This window comes from Cydia fagiglandana, chromosome 7 (genome assembly GCF_963556715.1).
Source record: "Cydia fagiglandana chromosome 7, ilCydFagi1.1, whole genome shotgun sequence".
NCBI lineage: Eukaryota > Metazoa > Arthropoda > Insecta > Lepidoptera > Tortricidae > Cydia > Cydia fagiglandana.
In genome coordinates, this window is record NC_085938.1 from 4,612,609 (window position 1) to 4,635,713 (window position 23,105).

Genomic DNA, 23,105 nt, shown 5'->3' on the forward strand with positions numbered 1-23,105 from the left:
TACCTGGTTACTATATAATTAAGTTCCCCACTGAGGGTCATTTTCAATTAATTCATATGCAGTGAGAAAACGAATGTCTTTATTTCATTCAATATCCCGCCACTAGCTATCTAGACACGCGGCAGCGTGTCAAGCCAAGTTCAAGCAAAGGAACTGGCTAGCCAGCGCCGAGTGTAATATTACACGAACCACTTGGTGCCACTTTTGACCCTTCTATAACTCAAAACATCTTTGACGTAAACACATAAAACTACGTGTGTTTAATTATATCCATAAGGGTATCTAAAAGCCCAAATTTTATGAAGCTAGCTCAAACGGTTATAAAGGTATGAAGGTCAAAAAGTCGTAAATTTTAAGACTGACTTATGACTTATAGTACCTAAACCTAACCTACTTCCAGATGACCTAGAAGGATGAAATTTGGAATCCAGCTTGGTTATTGTGTGTAACCGTAGGAAAAAATCTAAAAATAAAATAAAGTTAAAAAATAGGGGGGGTACCCATACAAAAAAACCACTTTTTATTGGGACTGACATATAAGTACCTAAACCTAACCTACTTCCAGATGACCTAGAAGGATGAAATTTGGAATCCAGCTTGGTTATTGTGTGTAACCGTAGGAAAAAATCTAAAAATAAAATAAAGTTTAAAAATAGGGGGGGTCCCCATACAAAAAAACCATTTTTTATTGGGACTGATATAAGTACCTAAACCTAACCTACTTCCAGATGACCTAGAAGGATGAAATTTGGAATCCAGCTCGGTAATTGTGTGTAAGCGTAGGAAAAATCTAAAAATAAAAAAAGTTAAAAATAGGGGGGGTTTTCATACAAAAAATCTGTAATACGCGCTAACCAACCGGCCAACGGTGTGTCGTTGGCGGCGCGCGGCACCACATAATTAATACAAAGAACAGAAGTAAAAAACATGCAGCGGAAACACAAGAAAAGACATAAAATCTCAATACCTGCCTAGTTTTCTTTACAAAAAGTATTGATATCCCATCAAAAACATAAATGTAAAAAAGGAGAGCCAAGTTCAATATAAAAATTATGCTTGGCTGTGGGGTTCGCCGCAAAAAGAATGGAGATCTAAATGAGTGCCAATAAGTTCTATGCAAAATCCAAATATGTATTTATAGGAACAAAATAACATTATAAACAAGTATTAAACTCTATTTCTTTGCTTTATTGGATACCTATAACAATTGCTGTTATTTAAAAAAAATGTGAGTACTTAAAGTAGGTTAGATTTGGCTTGGCCAGTTTTTATCAGAATTACAAAATCTATATGTTGAATAACTTTATAAAATGACTGATGTAATGAAAACTGGCCAAGTCAAATCTAACCTGCTTTAAGATCTCGCATTTTTTTTAAATTTTTTAAATTTTTCAATTCAGATTATTTTCTAATACCTACTTTTACATAAGCCTCTCACGGATCTGCAATTGGCGACATCAATTATAATCCAAATCAACTGTTAGCCTGACCACAGTAAAAACAGAACAGTAGTTATTTTCCAAGCAACATTTTATATGGTTAATTAATTTGACTCATTTAGATTATACACTAGAAATATGTGATATTAAGAATAATTTCCTATTGAAATAAAAGTGTATAATTTTTTATAAGCTATTTTATAGGTATTTATTTTTTACTTTACTTTGATTATTTTTATTTTATTTTTGTTAATAATAACCCTAAACCTTGCGAGAGCATCGAAATGTGCACCAAAAACGGAGCATTAATGGGCTTATCTTGAGTTTGCGTTGTCTTGAAGTTTGATTTTTTCACTACTCCAAGGGGTATTCATTATTATTTCAGCTTGATACCCCACGAGTCCATGCGTTCCTGAGAAAAAGAGTCTTGACAGACGGATAGATGAACAAAGTGATCATATGTGGGACATTTGGGTTCAATTATTTTCCTTTTACGGAACCTTAAAAAATAACCATTGCTATGACGACGTGGCGTCGCATTCAGGCTTGTATTTTTAATTTGAAAACCTACTTTTCTATTTCCACTGTGTCTGCGTCAAACCTGTTTGAAACATCAAACGTTACACAACCACCAGTCGCCGTCGATACGGCTTAGTGCAACGTACGCCATTTTAGTGTCATAAGAACTCAGTATTCGAAATGTAAAAATGTAAGTAAGTAAAGTATTCTATTTTTTTGGCGCACGTGGGGAGAAATAAACCAGCTGTACGATGGGCTTTTCAGTAAACAAAATTCTATAATATGCATGAATGCTCCGATTTTGTTAGGTACTGCATGAAAGTAGCTAATAGCTCAGTAAAGATACAGTTTTGCAAAAAAATTAATTATAATTATATGATTTTTATTTATTTCGTTCTTATTCGATGTTTTTAGATGATAATTGCAAGAATCCTACAAACTTTTCAACCGGAACTTTCAGTCTATAGGGTATTTTTTGCACAAAGTTTATGGTGGCTTTATATTGGTTGGGGTTTAGGATATCCATCAAGATGTTCTTAGTTGCTTGAAACGAATAGTAATAAGTAGCTTTTCGATAAGATTATCGTTCAAATACTAAAAAGTGGTATTTTATTAAAAACTCTTCCAATAAAATGTTTTACCTACTCGTAATACGAGTATACATGTAGGTACACACTTATACCCGTAAACACAGAACAATATTTTGTTAGATTCTGTTTCGTACGTTACACTGCAATCAATACGTATGGAGTATACTAAATGATTTAGCTATGACAAATTATTTACATTCAGTATAAGCGGTATAAAGTGACCAGTATAAGATTCGGATCGCATTCCCAAAAAATATTTTGTTCATAATCATATTATTATCTTGAAAAGTGTTTTAGACTTTAATCACGCGAACCGAAGTGGTTATTAGACTTGCTCAGTCTGAGTCAATGAATTGTTTTTTATTTATTTCTAGGATATTTTATCTATGGCGATAATACATCCTTATCGGTCGGTCACAAAATTAGTAAACACCTAAATATTGCAAGTCATTATTAGTTATATTAGCTTACCTACTGTAATTATTATTAGGGTAAAGAATAATAGGGCCGGCTTTTTCCAGCCGCTCTATTTTCCATGTCAAGAGAAAACTGTAACTATAAAAAATGTGACGAATTGAACTTTTTCCTATGATGTATTTCACAGATGATGTATTTCTGTTGCCGCTATAACAACAAATACTAAAAACAGAATAAAATAAAGATTTAAGTGGGGTTCCCATACAACAAACGTGATTTTTGACCGAAGTTAAGCAACGTTGGGCGGGGTCAGTACTTGGAAGGGTGACCGTTTTTTTTTTGCCTTTTTTTGCATTATGGTACGGAACCCTTCGTGCGCGAGTCCGACTCGCACTTGCCCGGTTTTGTTTTTGTATTTATAGTTTTAGCGGCAATAGTAAAACACACTGAAAAATTTTCAGTTGTGTATCTACAGCAGTTCTTGATATAGATTTGACAGACAGACGGAGGGATCCTACAGTTTCAGATCACTAAAAATCAATTTTGTAAAATTAAATTTCTATTAATTCGCTAGTCGGGTAAGCCCAGCCGCAGAATTTCGTGGCCACTTTATGAATGAAATCATCCATTATGTATTCATGCAATTTTGCAGCTAGCTGTACAAATACTTTCTTGAACAGTTGCCATCAGATATATCGGAGCGGCCAAGGTGTTCACAATATCTGAACACGCACTCTAACGCCCTGACAATAGAGGCGTGTTCAGATATTTGTGAGCGCCTTCGATGCTCCGATATATATGACATAAGCATATCCGTCGCCTACAAGATACTGCCAAGATAGGAAATTGCCCAACGCACGGTCAAGTAGTTAATCGATTGAATGTGTATTCAGACATTGTGTAGACACTCTATACAACAGGCACCTGCACTGTGAGTGATAACGGCCAGACAAGTGGTTGTGAGTGCGGTAAATAAGGACGATAAACCTCTTGAAACAAGTGCATTATGTGAGGAGAAGGTAATGTCCTTAATAATAAATAATAGTAATAGGTACCTAAGTTTTCATCCAATAATATTAATATTTATAAACGTGTATAAACATTGTTATGGCAGTGTCCGGACCTCGCAGCAGTAGCCCAATCTTTTGACCAGCCAAACTTCAACACCATAACCGGCACTTTTCTCGCGTGTATTTACAATGTAAATGTATGGGATTTGACATTGACCGTCAATTTTGTGACGATTGCTAACCGGCCGTTAATGATACACAGTTAAGTGAAAATGCCCGTCTTTACGTCCTGGGTGCTGTTACTCTGAAATGTCCGAAACTCAATTGTCCCATATGACCCGTATACGGGAAAGACGCACAATAATTTTTAAAATCTATGTTTTTTGACAATATTCGAGTCCCGAATGAACTCAAACACCTGAACTCATTAGCACCTTTGAAAGTTTAACGCATCACATATTTCATAATTAATTACGAACTGTACTATTGTATACCTACTTGTATCTATGTATAGACAAGAATGCAAACAAAGAATTGTACACTTCAACACATCCCGTAAAAATGGCGCTGGCATTCTCTAATTAGCAATATACCAGTTGCTAGGAATCTATACCGGGTGTGGCCTGTAACATGAGCAAATAATTAAAACAGAATCTATGTTTTAATTATTTGCTCTCTCTCTCTCTCTGTACTCCTCAAACGGTGACACTTTTGTTCAACAACTTTTAAAATTTATGAAGTAGGTATTTAGACTCCCCATTTTTCATACAAAATAAATATTATCTTCAATGGACGCCATCGCCACGACATATCATTGTGATTGACGTTGCTTGTCACGCCTTAAACATAACAGAATTCGCAATACATTGCGTCTTAGAATAAATTTTAAAGTGTATTAAAAATTAAACCGCAAGTTATTTTTAGAAATCGCTGACAAATGTTGGAGTACAGCCTACAGTTTAATTTTTTGCTCATATTATATTAGGCCACACCCGGTATACATTGTTTACATACGCCATACATTGGTTAAAACAAATGTATGGCGGTCAGCATGAGCGTCAAGCGTGCACGCTCGCGCTCGTAGCGTGCGCGCGTTCTGTGGCCCCACGGTGCACGGGTTAACGCTACGTCTTACGTAGGCGAACAACGCGCGAACGCGGCGCGGCGCGGCGCGGCGAAAGCGGCCGCCGCCGCGCCGCGCCGCGCCGCGCCGCCTGACATTCGCGTGCAAATCGCGCCGCACCGCGTTCGCAACGAGATCGCTTACGTAGGACACTTCTATGGGCATCAAAGGATTGATTTCGCCGCGCCGCGCCGCGCCGCGTTCGCGCGTTGTTCGCCTACGTAAGACGTAGCGTAAGTTGTCAGCTCGCTAGCGGTTAAAATAGGTGATAATGCGTAACCTTTCGGGCACAGCACAGAAACCTTTGGCTTTTTCATTGATGCGAAGTGCAGGCTCCAACGAGCGTGCGTGACCCGTAGGGGGCAGCGCCTGCTTTGTTACCGTAAAATACAATGGTTTACGGGGTCCGTAGACAAGATGCCAATTACCAATCGTTCAAGTAGCGTAGTTATCTCTCTCTATCACCTGCGAGGCTGTCGGTACCCACCGATTATATTTCATTAACGTGTCCATGCATTTTTGCAGCTCACTGTAGGTACATAATTAAAAATTTTAATTCATGCTCAGTTATAATAATACTATAATTTGATGGTAATTTAGCGTACCTACATCGAAATTATTCCGTAATAGTCAAATCGTATTATTTGAAAACCTATGTACAATAGCTTCCCTTCACGCATTTGAATTTCGAATTTGTTCTCCAAATATACAGTTTAAAATTGAATGTATTTTCCAATGGTGGTTACGACCGTTACCTATTGGGTGATGGGGCAGAATAAAAACATCAGATTAGAATACAGTTTATGCACTATTAACACGAATTTTGCACACCTTCATATTAAATATGGCGTATTTCGTCTGAAAATTGTCAAAATTACAGTAATAATGAAGCAATGACAATGGGGCATTTTCCACGCCTGCTAATAATTTCTTTAAAGTATATAGTAGTAGTAGTAGTATTTCTAATAGATGTAAATTTTGCACAAACCGGATATGAAACGGCGAAAAAAAGAAAATTACATATTTTAGAAGTTTTTTTTTATGTCGCAAGCGGAAGTATGCGGTTTTCGCTATTAGTGATAAATACCATCTAAATGCCAGTTCAAAGTGTGTTATTATTGCAATCACCGCGCACCTACAAATTAAGTGTGCGCGTGATCCATAACGATGTCAAATCATGAACAAATTTAATGTTTAAGGCTCACTGCTACTGCGTATTATAATAGGTATTTAACAACAAAATTTAACCTCCAAACCAAACCAAAACCCAAACCAAATGGACCAGCCAGAATTTTTTTTTATAGATTTTGGGGTTGGTCCCATAGTAAAAGTTGCTCGGTATAATCCCGAAACCTCCCTAGCAACGGGATTGCCAGTATTGTACCCTAGAATTTTCCAAATTGCAAAGAATATGATCACCTTATAAAGCTGCAATGAAAAATGAAGACTCATGGGCAACCTTCAGTTGTCAAACATGAATTTTGTTAGACAGTTCTATTTCTGTATGAAGTGTCTGCTTTTATCTATTTTATGGCCTTGGCCAATAATAGTAACAGACGCGAACGCGTAATAAATGCATAGAAACGTGCAAACAGCTAAAGATTACAGGTATCATGTAATCATACAATGTCATTTACTGGTGTAATTTACGCAATAATGTATTATAAAGTCATAAAATAATTAAAGCGTCTACAGATCCCTATCAATTCAGACGCAACACTATTGTAAATACAATTCTGATATTATTTACAGTGGTTACAGATGGTTTTCATATAATATTTCGTATTTCTCCCTTGCTGCACCAAGCATCATTAGATACAAATCGGTGGCATATTATAAATATTGAATTTATGTTATTTGTATTAGGGTAGAAAATTAATAATACGTATTACCAAATTTTTTTTAGCAACAAAAATAACTGCGTCTGCGTTTTGTAATAATTTTCGGTGCTTTATTTCGTACATAGTGGTACATTTATTTATTTAAATATACCTACCTAATAGTCGACATCGCTAATTTCTCTTATAAAAATAAGCAAATGAATAAAATGTATTTCCAGACAACAAACGAAAACAGTCATAAAGGTTACACATCCGGATGGCATGGCAGCTGCATTACTGTTGCGGTGATAGTTACTGAGGGCCTACCGCGAACCACGTTCGACGTGTTGCCTCCCTGTCACACTTACGTACGAATTTACAAGAGCGACAGAGCGGAAATACCTAAAATCAGTTCACTGCCGCATTACTGCCGCGGTTAAAACGTTCAATACCGCAATCATTTTATCAAGGAAATTGACAGTGATAGCGCCCACGTCAATGCTGCAAATTCTCCAAAAGTTATGCAGATGTAGTTGCCATCACACACTTACATACTCATACTCATAAGATACCTACATGTTATACATGTTTATTTCTAGAATAGCTGCCACGAGACACGTTCTATTGACCGAGACCTATAATGGTACAACGAGTTGATTTCGCATACAAAAGGTCCCACACAAAGGACTAGATTATATTTGACTGCTTTACGACAATTGAACCAACCATCGCGTATTACAAACCACACAATCAGTGAGAATGACATTGCCATTGACAGTGTAGGGATTGGTATGAAATAAAATTTTCAAATGACATTTCAAGTGGAGCAGGGACAGAATGGACAAAGCTCTTAGTACGATTTTGACTTCAAAAAACGGTCCACATGATAAACATTTTTTATCACTGATAGTTATCTCTTCTCCATATATATAACCTACCCCGCCCGCAGCTTTCGATATACGTATTAACAAACACATTTCCCGCTGTTAAAAAAGTTGGATTGGCTCATGCATCGGTCAAATCAATAGGTATACATATTATAATTTGTTAGTCTGTAAGGTATTTGTAATATGGGCCGTATTAACTGATTTAAATATCTAAATAAATAAATAAATAAAAAATATTCCAAATGTTCTAATGTCGTTAATTATACCAATATATTAAATTATTTTTGCGGTGGGAGGGGAACATTAATTGCATGTAAGAATACGGAAATAAGTATAACGGGTTAGCGCTGATTGACTAGCACGTTATCTTTTCGGGGATTTGCAAAGTAGTTGGTATAAATTAATACGGATTTCTGCAAAGTAACGCCTGATTCTATTCATATTTCTAATGCAGTTCCTGACCGTTCGGTAGGCTTGCGCTTTGTTACCAATTACAGCATTGGTACAGGCCATGATACGAACGTTTTAGTTGGATGCACAGTTTAATGATATGAAATGAGACAGCAACGGTCAGGAATGCAGTCGCAACTGGCATGCGCAGTTACACGGTTGAGAAACTTGTCATTACAGTGAGTAACGTAGAAATCTAACAAAAAATATATGTCGCAAAACAGTCTAACTAACCATCGTTTTATTTACTTCCTAAATAGTTACAGAGTAAAGAGGAGGCAGCATCGAATTTTAACTCTTCTTTTTTTGTGATAGAACCTAAATAAACACCCCTGTATCGAAACGAGTAACGAATTAACAGCAATCGTGAGACGTAAACCTCGAATCCTTTAAAATAAGTAGTGTCGGACCAAGAAAAGTCTGTAGCGGATTTGACAGTGACGTATAAATAACACTTGCACTGCGTGGGCTATCAAATCCGCTGCAGACTTAACTTGGTCTGAATCTATTAAACATCCGTTCTTAAACACTGGCAACATTTTACCATCATCAAGAGTCAGTATCTTTAAATAAACATGTCGAAAATATAAAATCCGAACAGGCGTTGACAAGAGACGAGAAGTACAAAGAATTGATGCCGTTATCATTAGTCTGACGAAGTCACGGAAACATACCTTGTTGTCTTATAGGGACCATGTCATTACCTAATTGGGCAGCAGTTTCCAGCCCTTAATAACAAAAATACTTTTAATCGCTTATTTTTGGCCTAATTATTGAAAATGTACCTACTTAATTAAGAACAACGTGAATTTTGTAAACAACTTACTAGGTACATACAAACAGCAACAGTCTTTACTGTAAATCGGTGGACCTTATGCCTTTTGTAATAAGGTCCACCGATGGACAAGTAACAGTGTGGGCGATGGTACTCGTATAGAATTTGTGTGCGATTAGATTAGCGTTATTAATTTGTCTTTTTTTGTTTCAGATAATAATATAATATTGACATGTAGTTAATCCTACCTACTAGGAAAGCGAATATTATAATAACAAAACAAACAATACTTCACTAATTGGCAAATACTAATTAACACGTGTTTTCATTATCTAATGAAAGAAAAGGTTGCAATGTATTGTTAAATAGTAGAAAGGATAACAACATTATCAACAGAAAGGTACATCGCAATAAAGCGTACATAATTATCATTAGTGAGAAGCGTACGAGCATTTGTAAAACAAATCTTGCTATCAAAGAGAGATCTATAATTATCTCCGACTTTGAGTAAGTAATTGATATCGAACTAGCTAATCAGTCAATAATGTGCCGGCTCACAATACAACACTCGAAAGAGTAGTGATAGATAAGCAGTTCATAACATACCACATCACGATGGCAGAAGAAAAGAAAAAATCTACAGAAAAATTAGAAGATGATCCATTACGTGATCAAAAAAATGAACAGTTCAAAGAAAAAACATTCCAAGAAAAGCTTGCATATATCAAAGATAACATAACAGTTGAACCTATGCTAGCAGGACTTATTATACCAAGCGTGATCTCCAGATTTGCAATGGGAAATTTTAATTTAGACAAAGCTTGCAGAGTCAACAAAGGGTTCGGTGACGAAATCTGTGACGCTCTGATAAAGAAAACCAGCAATAACTACACATTTTACGAACAAGAGGTACAGAAACTGATCTCGTCTATCGACATTTGGAGAGGACTGGTGCAGACAGCGATTCCGTGTATGATCATAATATTTTTAGGAGCGTGGAGTGACAGAACAGGAAAACGGAAAATATGTATATTGCTCCCCATTCTCGGAGAAATACTGACGTCTATCAGCAACCTAATCAATGTATACTTCTTCTACGAAATCCCGGTTGAAATTACTGTGTTGATGGAGACTATATTCCCTGCATTTACCGGCAGTTGGGTGACTATGTTTCTTGGCGTATTCAGTTATATCAGTGACATCACTTCAGTGGAAACGAGGACTTTTCGAGTGGGTCTTGTGAACTTCTGTATGACAGCTGGTCTCCCTCTTGGGATCGGTATAAGTGGATATCTATTGAAGAACATGGGATACTACGGTATTTTCAGTGTGACTTTGGTGGCGTTCATTGTTATTCTTGCATACGGATGTTTTTGCTTAAAAGAGCCCGAACAGTGGTTACGAGACAAAGGCCTTCCTGTGGTAAGTGATTTTATACCTATATATATGTACCTTACCTATATTCATTATCTACATGATAACCTAAAATATGTTGACAAATATTTTATAAAGATAGGAAGGTCTTTCCTCACAAAATTTTATTATACTCCCTAAAAATCAATTTAATATTAATCAGCTTTTTACCCACTAGTATCTTCACCTGCCGTTATTTAAGTACCTAAACATAATACAGGCGCATTATGTCCGAATTTAAAAAGGGTTTAGTAATGATATCTTTAACAATTGAAGGTATTAAGCGTAATTAAATTAAATTACTTATTATCAATAACCTATACCTACGATAATGACGTCTAGAGGACACTACATGTATGACAGATTTTTATTGTTTCCTTAAAAACAATAGAAATAATTTGATGAGGTGACAGTTTTTTACTTGGGGATATGTTTTGGAAATTTCTTCTTCACATTGACTTATTTGCCATATGTTTGAATGACATGGTTATTCGGCCAAAGCACAAGATTTTACAACATTGGAACTATTTAATTGCCTGAATGTCTAAATCGCGTTGTTTTTAACCGACTTCTAAAAAAAGGAGTAGGATACTAGGATATCGATTCGACCATATTCCAATACTGACCAATTAGGAAAATTATTTTTTTAATTAAAAGTATAGAATTCCAGATTGTTGCTAACGAATATTAAAGAGATAGTATGTTATTTTATATTTTTGTTCAAGTTCTTTTAAGCACCATATGGGCTATATCTACCTAGTTAGGAGTAAACTTAACAGTTTCAAAGCTAATTTGAGGAAATAAACAATTGTCATAATTATTTACATTAGATAGCTTTAGTTACATTTGCCTGTGACGCCAGCACGTGTGCACGTGTGTGGCGTGCACGACTGCACGTGTGTTGTTTAATGACATTAAATTTGATTGATAATTTTGTTTATTATTTCCTACTACAATATAAATGCATATTATTGGCGCCTTTTGATTCATAACGTATTCGAAAAAAAACTAGTCTGATTTTAGTCAAATATAGAAAAAAAATGTCACAAGTATATTTTAAGAGTTATAGGAATAACGAGGCAGAATCCTATGCAATAAGTATATTGACACGAGTTGGGAAGTTAGGGGCCTATTGATCAGTCAGAAGGTCCCGATTTACTGATGTTTTTAAATTATACTGATTTACAAGGGAGCGCCCGAGCCTCCCGACTGCTCAATGGTCCCCTCACTCCCCTGCTTGGTAAATGTTAGGGTTAATTAAAGGTGACAGTCCATTTCCAAAAACAGCTGCATTACCTACTGTTCATTTTACTATGGAAATTGACAATGACAGCGACGCGTTCAGTTCCGGTAGTGCAGCTGCGGTTAGAAATGGAATGTTACCATTAGATGGCGCGTGAACTCCCATGCGATTTTAGTTTCATTGTGGACTGTTGGTTACGTCCAATTCGATCGACCTATCAAAAACCGCAATGTAATGAAACTCGCATGCGAGTACTCGCATCGCCTAAAGGAGCCCTTAGTTAAGTAAAAATCTACATATCTAACATGGTAACTTGTTTTAAACTCCATTTTTTTATTTTCAACAGATAGAACGAGAGAAGCAAGGACACGTGTCCTTCTTCGATGTAACGCATGTATCAGATACAGTGGTTGTGGCCTATCGGCAACGGGAAAGCAACGGAAGAACAAAAGTACTACTCACTCTGTTCTGCGTATTCATACTTTACGGGCCTAGCATGTGTAAGTAAACTTACTTACTTACTTTGTTGGCGCGGTGACCCAAAATGAGTCTTGGTATGTGTAAGTAAAATTATAAAAAATATTTATTTACGATACAAGTGCGGAAAAGAGGAAATTCGAAACGAGTGGTGATATAGTACATTTCGATGCTAGTGCGGAAGGTATGTCATTACTTCACGAGTACCGAGATATCTTGCCACGAGCCGCAGGCGAGTGGCAAGACTCGGGACGAGTGAAGAATGACATTTCCGCACGTGTATCGAACGACGTTTTTTAATACAGTTGCGAAAAAATAAGAAAAACATTGTTAATCGTACACTAAACAAAAGTGGTAACAGTGACAGCTCGGTTAGACGTCGTCTTTAAGTATATTATATCTATGGGCGTTTGGCAGCTATTCCGTTCCATTCAGTCAACTTATTAAGAACGGAATTTTCAATATTGAATATTAAAAAATAAACGTGTTATAATGATGAAGAGGTAAGTAATTAAATATGAAATATGTAATATTTTTCGTATTCTTACATTAACGGTAGGTTTTTATGCTGATTACGACGTTTAAAGGAAACTAATATTAACACTCATCAATAAGTAGTCGTGAATTGGAACAAGTATAAATTTAAAAAAATTGGAAAAGTAAAAAGCACTAGTTCGAGATAACCAACTTTCCGCACGCTAAACAGCTACGTAAAGTAGCACTTTTTGAGCAACTGTATTAAAAAATTAACATTATATGCACGTGCGAATCACCTATTCGCACGTTATCGTACAACGTTTTACAGTAGGTACATATGGCCTTTTAAACTTTTGACATAGGCACGGAAAGTGGGACCATAAGTATTTGTACTGTAAAAAAATTCTGTGATGGAGTTCATAAGTTGAGCGAATGTAATTTATGTGCGCTGTATTCTTAGTTAGTCTCAATAAATTTATTGTTATTCTTATTCTTCTTATGTGAATTCAAGAATATTCTTAATTTTCAAGCCACTCAATCTACGAATCCCTCATAGCTGAACTGATACGGTAAAACCTCCAGAACCATGAGCCTGATTTTGATTTAACAATTTGATACAGTTGCGATCCTGTTTTGATACGACGAAGATCGCTTACACTGATTGGTGCAAGCAAAATGGAGTGAATGAATGAAAGTAAGAAGCGCACCAATCACGAAGACGATCGTCAAGGTCGAAAACAATAACAAATTGATAAGTCAGAAAGGGCATGTAGGTCTACTGCCATTTTGACAATAAAAGGAGGATATTCTCAATGAGGTTGGCAACTGTCAAAGGTTTGCATAGATGGCGCCATCATAGCTTGCCCCTTTTTCTATGAGATTTGGCTTAAAGAGCTGGCATTCAGGGTGTTAAAAAAACAAAAAAATTACACAATTCTGGGGATTGACAGGGCAAGCTATGATGGCGCCATCTGCTAAAAACTTCCACCGGCCAACCCCATTCGTCAAAATCTTTTGTTTTTATTAACATCAACAAGAAGTTTGCGAATAGTGTTCCAACTCGTTTGGCGGTATCAACTCTTTCTTCGTCGGTATCACTCTTGACAGAGTGGTCGTGGTCATCACTTCAGGTGTTGGTGGCAAGCTTCACAACACGTCGCCACTCTTATCTAATAGCCTATAATTTGGTATCAACTCTACTTAGTTACATATTTATGAATAAAGAATTATAATAAAAAATTTAAAGCAGTATGGCTAGTTAGAATGAACGTTTGTTTAACTATTTGTTTTATTGAAACTAATGATGATACATTTCTTGTTTTCAGCGGAACACTCGGTATTTTACCTGTACTTGAGAAACCAACTCAACTGGGACATGGTAAAATACGGGGTCTTCACCAGCTACTCCATCGTGTTGCATTCTATTGGTTAGTATAATCTCACTCGGTACAATGCCACAGAATAAATAATAGTAATAATAATCGTTTGTTACGATCAGGACAGATATGGCCGCTAGGTGGCGACAGCAGCCCCACTCACGGCTTATGGCTAGCCACCAAAATTGGTGTGTAACGGATGTAGCTAACTGTTGCAAAGCGACGAAATCGCGGAATGAGCCACGCCTAACAATACTTCAATTAAGGAGCACAACAAAATGTTATCAAAACATTAGTGGCTTTCCATCAGAGAAGGATCCTTATGCTCCATGTGCACCCTTTCCTTATGGAAAGGTTCCTTATTGTGCTGCCGTGTCACGCGCATCTCATGTAACTTTAAAAGTTGAGTTTGAGATAATTACGTTAAAAGTTTTAAAGATTCAAATGCTGTTATCGTTGACGGTTCGACGTAATTATTTTATTTTTTCTTATCTACATGTAGGAAATATGGTCACAGATTGGGCCCTTTAATTTTTTTTTCGCATAATTGAATAGTTTTCATTTTATTCGAATTAAATGATTTCGCATGATCAACTCTTCCATACTATAGTGGTCACACGAAGTCATGTAAGTCAAGTTACATGACATACGCGTGATCAAATGTGACACGTATTACTATGCCAATATTGTTGTCGTATAAATCAAGCGCTCGGCCAGTCATGCCTAACTCCGGTAACTTAAGAAACGATGTTGATATTTTGGTTGTGTCAGTCATACAACTCAAGTTAACTGAGTTGTGCCTGACGCCATCGGCAAAAAAAATGAAGTTACATGAGTTAGTCATATGGTTTTCTCAGTAAATAATGAAGATTTTCAAAATTTTCTTTTAGAAGATATATATTTAATGGTTTTTAAGACGATTTAGACTGGTTATCCGTAACTCATGTAACTCGAGTTAACGGAGTTTGGCGTGACACGGCAGTGTGGTATTCCACCTGTCCGATTTCTTCGTCCAATATCAGTGCGTCTCACTCTCTCATTAAAGCAAAATGTGAGACGCAATACACATTGGACAAATAAATTGGATAGGCGGAATACCACCCTTATCCACACAAAGCTTAAGAATCCTACTCTGATGGAAAGCCACAAATAAAATTAGAAATAAAATTACCGATGGCTCAGGAACAAATATCTGTGCTAACTACACAAATAAATGCCCTCACCAGGATTTGAAACCGGGCCCATCGGCTTCATAGGCGTCGTCATTAATAAAGAAATATTATGGGTCGATCTTACACAAATCGATCTAGTATGAGTACCTAAGCTCACTAAGGCTATCTGAAGATCGCTGGTTGAAACCCTGGCTAGAACCAATAAGTTTTTCGGAACTTATTTACGAAATTTGATAATTACCAGTTGCTTTTCGGTGAAGGAAAACATCGTGAGGAAACGGGACTAATCCCAATAACTAGCCTAGTCCCCTTCCCCTCTGGGTTGCAAGGTCAGACGGTAGTCGCTTTCGCAAAAACTAGCGCCTACGTAAATTCTTCAAATTAGTTGTCAAGCAGACCCCAGGCTCTCATGAGGAAGATAACGCGAGGAAGAAGAAGAAGTAAACTTGACTCCAAAGGCAGATTTGAATCATAAGTATACGTGACTCGTATAGATATAAACTTGTATCTGTTTATTGTTCCCAGGTGCAATGTTCACAATAACAGTACTCAGCAAGAAGCTACAGGTCGAAGACTCGTTGCTCTGCACCATCTCCATCATGAGCAAGTTCGTCGGCTCCATTTGGATTGCTTTCGTCACTACTGATATCGAGATGTATCTGGGTAAATAAAATAAAGCTTTTTTTTAAATGATACACGAGGCCAAAGAGCAGACGACGGCTTGTTGGTAAACAATTACTGTCGCCTATGGTTACCTGCAAGACCATAAAGGTTATAAGTGCTATGCCTTTGAGATTGGAAGGGCGTATCGGTCCTGAAATACCCCGTTAATCCATCAATAGGTGTGCGAGAGAAGTTTCTGGAGAAACGCACAGGGTTAGGGACTGTCAATCATTTAAGTGGTGGATTTGGAAATACGGAGTTACTGTAGAAAGTCATACGACATACGATATGTGATATTTTAGGGCGAAGTAGCACGTCATAATCATCATCATCGTCGATTTAAACACTCTTGTCAGTGGAGTATTTTCTAATGTAAGTATGCTAAAATTACGTAGCCTAGATCTTTAAATATAAGTCGATTCTATGTTTTATCTTTGTCACACGATGTAACATGATTAATATTTCCTTTGACATGATTAATATTTTTCTCACTTGAAAACAGTTTTCGCGACCTCCTAACTCTCTTTTGCATAACAGTTTGCGTGTATTTTTTTTATCCTTTGCCGCCTTGTCAACAAATTGAAAAAAAACCCGTTGTAAAGTTTTGAAACCGTACCTTCTCTGTCATTTATTTGTTTCCAATTATGAAATTCTGATAATCTGCAATCGGCATAGGGCCAGTTGCACCAAATCATCTGTCACCGTTAAAGCGCTCGCAAAAATTTACTGCATGGGAAATTTCATACTTTAGTGTTGTTTGACGTTAATCGGTCTGTTAAATGAGGTTAGTGCAACTGGGGCCTGGGCCATAATGTACTATATTTTCAGCGATTTCTTTTATATTTTAAATTTGATGTTTAATTTTGTTACAGTTCCTGTCGTCGAGTTTTTCAACGCGAGTACCTTCACATCGCTGCGATCCATTATTTCGAAATTGGTGGAAAAAGATGAGACAGGTATACATACAATACAAATGTTCATACCATAGTCCTACATATAGCGGGAGCAGCAACCTCGTTCTTTCGATAAACTGAGCTTATTCTAGTTTATGAAGCCTTGGCTCTTTTCCCAGGTTACAAATTACATTTCATTTTGAGGGCAAAGTAATGGTTTTAGTCGCGAAATATCTTTTGTTTTTGTTTCCATACTACACTCGGTCTGGGATTAAGGTTAGCACAAGGATCCATAGCGCAAAGTGGCATCGCCTGATACAAAATTACAAGATGTACCTGTGGTGACCTACCTGTGGGTACAGCAATTATTTTTAAACAGTTATCAAACAATTAATAGAATCAGGCGTTACTTTGCGGAAATCTCCCAAAGTAACGCTTTGTTCTAAAATACCTACTGTCATGTTCTATGTAGATGCGTGAAGGCCTATGCAATTTGAAAAACCGAACTTCTTTGTTATTCATATACGAACCTTACACAACTCGCAGGGCATCTCGCACCAACCAACAAGCTCAATCGACTTCATGTTTATTTACTAAATGCTGAGAAGGAGCAAGGAATTACTGTTTATACTTTGCTATTGTCCTAAAAACTTATTTTATCTTCCAGCAAAAGTAAACTCGCTGTTCTCCCTCACGGAGACAGTAGCCGCGCTGGTGTTCCAGCCGCTCTACACGTGGATCTACATGCGGACTCTGAACGTGTTCCCTGGAACCGTCTTCATCATGAGTGCTGCGTTCATCATACCAGCCGTTATCGTGCTGCTGTAAGTGTTTTGTTCCATCTTTCTAGTCGTCTGTATTCCACGTGGATCTACATGCGGACCACCACATGTTACTAGGAACCGTCTTCATCATGAGTACGCCGTTTATCATACCAGCCGTTAACGTGCTGCTGTAAGTATTTTGTTCCATTTTCTAATGGAGTCGTCTGTAAGAGTATTCCAAATGAATCTGCATGCGGACCTTCAACATGTTCCTAGCAACAGTCTTCATCATGAGTGCTGCGTTCATCATACCAGCCGTTATCGTGCTGCTGTAAGTGCTTTGTTCCATTTTCTACTACAGTCGTATGTAAGAGGTGTATAGTGGTATGTAGGACATGGATGACGTGGATGTTCTTGCGGACTCTGAATATGTTTCCAGAAACCGTCTTCGTCATATCCGCCGTTATCGTGCTGTAAGTTTAATTTTTATTCAATTTTTCACAGTTCAGTTCGGTTTTGCAGTTCCTGCGGGACAATGTAGGCAACTATTTGCTAGATGTTTTTTGAATAAACTAGATAATAAGCTACTTTTATGACAAGTATAAATATATTGTTATCGTGCGCGCCTTGCGGGCTAAATATAAGTAATAATTCAGGTTATCAAGGTAGTGACAGGCCTTGATCTAATCATTATTTTTTATCTATGGATAATTTAAATTCATTATCAGTATGTCACTCTATAATTATCAATTTTACGTTAGACAAATAAAAACAAACTATTAACGGCTACATTTGGATGTCAATTGGGTACTTTCCTCTACTTAAAATTATTATTAGAAAAACATAGATAGCAGTTATTTTTCACTACAACTTCTATTCAATAATATTAACTCACATTATAGACGGGTCTAACGCGAATTATATTCAATTACCTTTATTTACCGAAAATATTATATTCTATTCAATAAATCGGATTGAAATATAAAAAGTAGGCGAGTTGACCGTGACGTCACAATACACGTTTTCATATTATTGCGGAGCTATGGCAAATCGTTTTGACAGTTCTAAAGAAGCTCATTTGACTAAACAGTAGAAAATAGCCAATTGCATTACAGTTGCGGCGTCGTTACTGCCGCTGTCAAATTCTTTGATAAAATGAGTGACGGAATGAACGTCATAATCGCGGCAGTAATGCAGCGGTGAATGTCATTTAATTTATCAAGGAAATTGACTGCTGCGGCAGCGGCAACAACGAACTGCAGCCTTAATTATATCGATGATAAAAAATACTGCAAATTATCTTCAAAATAATTCAACTGTTAAGGGGCTACCCGAGGTTTTCATCGATTTTTGACAAGTTTTGAATCGTATCTTTTTTTTTGCACTATAGATAGAATTATAAAACAAACGGTTATCGGTTCTTCAATCTTTTATCTCCGGTTATGTTCACCGGATTTTGAAAAAAATGAATTCTTATTTTTTTTATGAATTTATTAAACATTGTCTAAAAATACACTTTTTTCGTATCTAGTTTGCAGTAAAGGATCTTACATGTACGAAATCTACATATTTGGGTTCGTCTTTGAAGTCTCGACAATCGTGTAAAAGGTTTTAATTTTAAACTAGTTAACACGCCACGCAAAAGTTATGGCCAGAAAACCAGTTTTTTAGCCTAAAATTTTCCAACTTTGATGCCAAATATCTCGAAGATAATGAACTTTAAAGTAAATATGGGATACTAATATATTGCTTAAAACCGTTGCTGTTAATATGATAAGCTACAAAAAACATTAGAAAACTAAGGGATTCAGATCGAAGGTCATTGGCGTGGGGCAGCCCCTTAACAAATTGTATCCAAAATTAGAGTGTGATCTAACGCAAACATAAGCGTGCTTAAATTAAAATTATCGTGTAAAAATATTTATGAATTGAAATGAGTTGTGTTTTTCCTTGTACTAGTCCTCAGTTATATCACGTATGAGATTACATAGACAATTTAATCGTCAACACTTAAACTTCGCCACTTTCAGCAAAAGTGGCTAGTAGGGACAGTATCTTGAACGAGAAGGTCGGCTTAAAATAGCTCCAGCGGAAAAGGTAATAATGACTAAATTGGCTTACTAATGATGAAATTGGTTGGAAGACTACTTGACTCCTTTACCGTAGTAGCGCGTAAGTAGCTTGCTAATAAAATATCAATAGTTGATCAATATGTCTATTTAAAGTTATTCTCCAATCTTGCATTTTAGATTTTGGATTTTTTTATTATATACGAGAAAAAAAGTGTCCCCAAAATTTCATAAAATAATGTTGTCCGTTTTGTTACGGTCATAGAAGATTGTATTGAAAACTGGAACCAAACGGACCAAAAATTTTGGGGGCACTTTCTTTCTCAGTTAAAATAGAAAAAGCTCGCGATTCAGAGTAAAAATAATATATGTAAAAATCCCACTAAATGTTTGGGTAAGATCGGATCATGTCAAAATTGGGTAGTTCAAATAAATATCAAACTAGACGTAATTCTCATTGATAACGACAAACTTTTCCATGCAAACTTTAAAACTAAAAGCAAAATTTAAAAGCAAATGAGCAGGTGAAATTATTTAATAACACGAAGCCGATACATGTTCCTATATGAACAAATACATGCAAAATGAACTGAATGACATCATTTAAATGATAGCTGATTTCGTATTAGCTAATCGCATGTATAACGAACGCAACGATTTAGAAGAATCGTTGCAAGAGCAAAGCAAAAAAATAAACACGGACTTCAACTCATACCCCGAAAAAACATTTCGTTACATGAATGTTAAAACATCGACTTTGAGGTCATATTTAGATTTAGGCCAAAACGGACATCAAAATATGAGAACACTAATTTAAGTATATGTTTAAACTCGTCGGGAAACTTACATTAATATTATTTTTATTTTCAGAATGTTCTATGTCAAGATCAAAATGGAATCTAAGAGTGCAAGAAAAATCGCTTTCGAAGCACAAGAGAAAAGAGATGCTGAAGAAAAAAAAGCAGAGCCTCTGGACTTTTTGAGGTCCAATATAGAACCAATTGAAAATGCAGAAGTCATAAAGTAACTTTGGGTTTATCTCACACATTTTGAGAAGTGATTGAGCACAGGATAGTTTTGTTTGAATAGCTCTTAAGTATTGATTCTAAACATGTTACTCGAGATGCAAATGTTAAACTGTCAAGAACATTTTAAATTTGAACATGACGAACGTTCAGGACGCCAAATCCTACAAAATGTGTTCAACCCCGAAAAAGTCAAGGGTTTCTCAAAAATTACCTAAGTACACACTGTATAAAAATATGGCGTTAAGATATCAGTTCAGTTTAGGGCTTATCAAAAACATTTTCTATAAGACATTTATTTCACTTTAATTTAAATCAGTATTATATAAGAATTTGTAGGTACAAAACAATTCATTAGCTCTACCATTGTTAACTAGAGCATCTGCTAGTCTGCTGTCAAATTTATTTACCAATATTTGAAATATTTAGGGACCTATCGACGAATTGAAACAAGAAGTAATTACCATATAAGAACCTTTATAATTAAGCCAAATTATTCATTCATCCATTTATTCATACTTACCTGTAGCCATGGTGATTTTAAACAAAAATAACTTAACCATGTGGCTTGATTAGTGAAGGAAGCTTCAAGTAACGTAAAACGTCTTTGTTACCATAGAAATAAGGATGTGTGCAGATATATATATGACCCTCTTGGCCGTCACTATGTTATTGATGTTGACTGCAATATGAAAAGTGAAAATATAATTTATATGTAGGTATTATAAGAATAAAAATGTGAGAATATTATTATGTAAGAATATTCTTAATACTTCATTTTTAATCTCGGCCTGAATGTTAAGTAGAAGAGTTGGCTTCAACTATTTCGAAGACTGATACAAAGAGCATATAATCACTACGTTTTAAGAGTCGGCACTCTCGAACAATCCTCGAACCGAATTATGAACGTACATATCCCAACACACCAAATACAGGCTTAAAGATCTCGCATCCAGGCCATAATTGTTAAAAAAAGAAAAACCACACAATACTACCAACACAAAAAAAACAACGCTAGGGCTCGACACTTCCAGTACCTACTGTTTATCGATATCGATAAATGTGCGATACGTGCTGCTGTATTTACCTACTGTACTACCTATTAATAAAATAAAAGAACATTATATATATATAAACAATTTTATTTTACATGATAAAAATAACATAGTTTATTATTCAAGTAGGCATATTACAATATGCTGAATTCGCGCGCATTCTTTTTTAATCTGGTCCCTTTTTATTGAAGGCACTGGATGGAGAATGATTTCCACAAATGAACTTGTTTCCATTCAGCTTTTGAATAGGTAAATAAATACGCCAAATCCTCATTTCCTTTTCCTCAGCTTTGCCCATAATCGACATCTGAAATAAAGAGATTATCGATAAAATTGGTCGTACACTATTCGTGTCATAGGTTACTTAGTTTTTTACTTAAAAATACTTTATTCACAAAATATTTTCGTTTTAATCATGGATTGTACACGACTAAAACTAATTAAATTAGTAACTGTTAACGACTCAAAGTAAAAAATGAAAATATTGCATACAAACATCAGTTTACCGACCTGTTCGGATCAAGTTGGAAATTTGGCCAAAAATGCGTCAGTAGTTAGTCTTCTTACACACCCACTACAAACTTCACATTTCCTTAAAGATTTGGCCCCCATTTAAATAACAGCTAAAGTTATTTTACCAATTACAATAAAAAATAACCACGTATTTCCACGTTCACGACAATTCAAATGACGTTTGACGTTTTACTACCAATCATACCAACCTAAAGAAAAGTAAGTATAATACGTCTATGTTAAAAGCAAGTATGGTATGTGCCACCAAAATGCAACAGCAGTCATTTTAATTCGATAAGATTATTTCTATGCCTCAATGTTGGTAACAAGGGCTTTCATAATTTATCAAAGTATGGGGTGTCGATGGGCTGGACTGATATTGAGAGTATTCAAAAGTATTTCCTTTTTTTTTATTGGTTGAATAGATCATTAGAATATGGATTACAACCGTCTCACTTTTGCGGACTAATAATTTTGTTTGGTTTTTAGTACCCTGTACTTCTGGCAGAAAACCAGAGATGCCAGCAAAATTATTGTGTTTTTTAATAATAATTACCAAATAGTTTCCACAAAAATAAGGTGGTTAAAGTTGAAAATGTTCATATTACCATTGAGAGTATGATCATATTTCAAGATTTGTCACAAAAATGTATGTTATTATGTTATTGTCATAAGTTAGAAATTAAATGTTTGAGAGACCTTTTTTTAAGTTATCATGTCAATGACCGAAAATACTTCAGTGTCATGAAGTTTCGTTTTATTTTGCCATATTATCCCAGAAATACAAAGTATCATAACTAGTTATTCGTACTATCCTACTATTTATAATATGTAGATTTTAAGTGATTTGCTGCACTTTTGTCCTATTGTATTCGTAAAAATAAAGTTATGGCGAATCGGTGCAAACGTACATTCCACAGCGATTATTTTAATCT

General features: G+C 35.9%; 1 protein-coding gene across 4 annotated transcripts; it reads left to right on the forward strand.

Annotated features, from left to right (window-relative positions):
- The first annotated feature begins 2,038 nt into the window (after positions 1 to 2,038).
- LOC134665709 (proton-coupled folate transporter-like) lies at positions 2,039 to 22,919 on the forward strand. Of its 4 annotated transcripts, none has more exons than XM_063522668.1 (8): positions 2,039 to 2,148; positions 9,244 to 10,452; positions 12,033 to 12,186; positions 13,966 to 14,067; positions 15,714 to 15,851; positions 16,724 to 16,807; positions 17,412 to 17,568; positions 20,448 to 22,919. In XM_063522668.1, exons 2-8 carry the CDS (start codon positions 9,646 to 9,648, stop codon positions 20,602 to 20,604), a joined length of 1,599 nt encoding a protein of 532 aa, XP_063378738.1. In that variant the 5' UTR covers positions 2,039 to 2,148; positions 9,244 to 9,645; the 3' UTR covers positions 20,605 to 22,919. The 4 variants fall into 4 exon arrangements, with proteins under 4 accessions (XP_063378738.1, XP_063378740.1, XP_063378741.1 ...); XM_063522670.1 differs by having other exon boundaries at positions 2,047 to 2,152; XM_063522671.1 differs by lacking the exon at positions 2,039 to 2,148 and adding an exon at positions 3,867 to 3,984.
- The last annotated feature ends 186 nt before the right edge of the window (positions 22,920 to 23,105 follow it).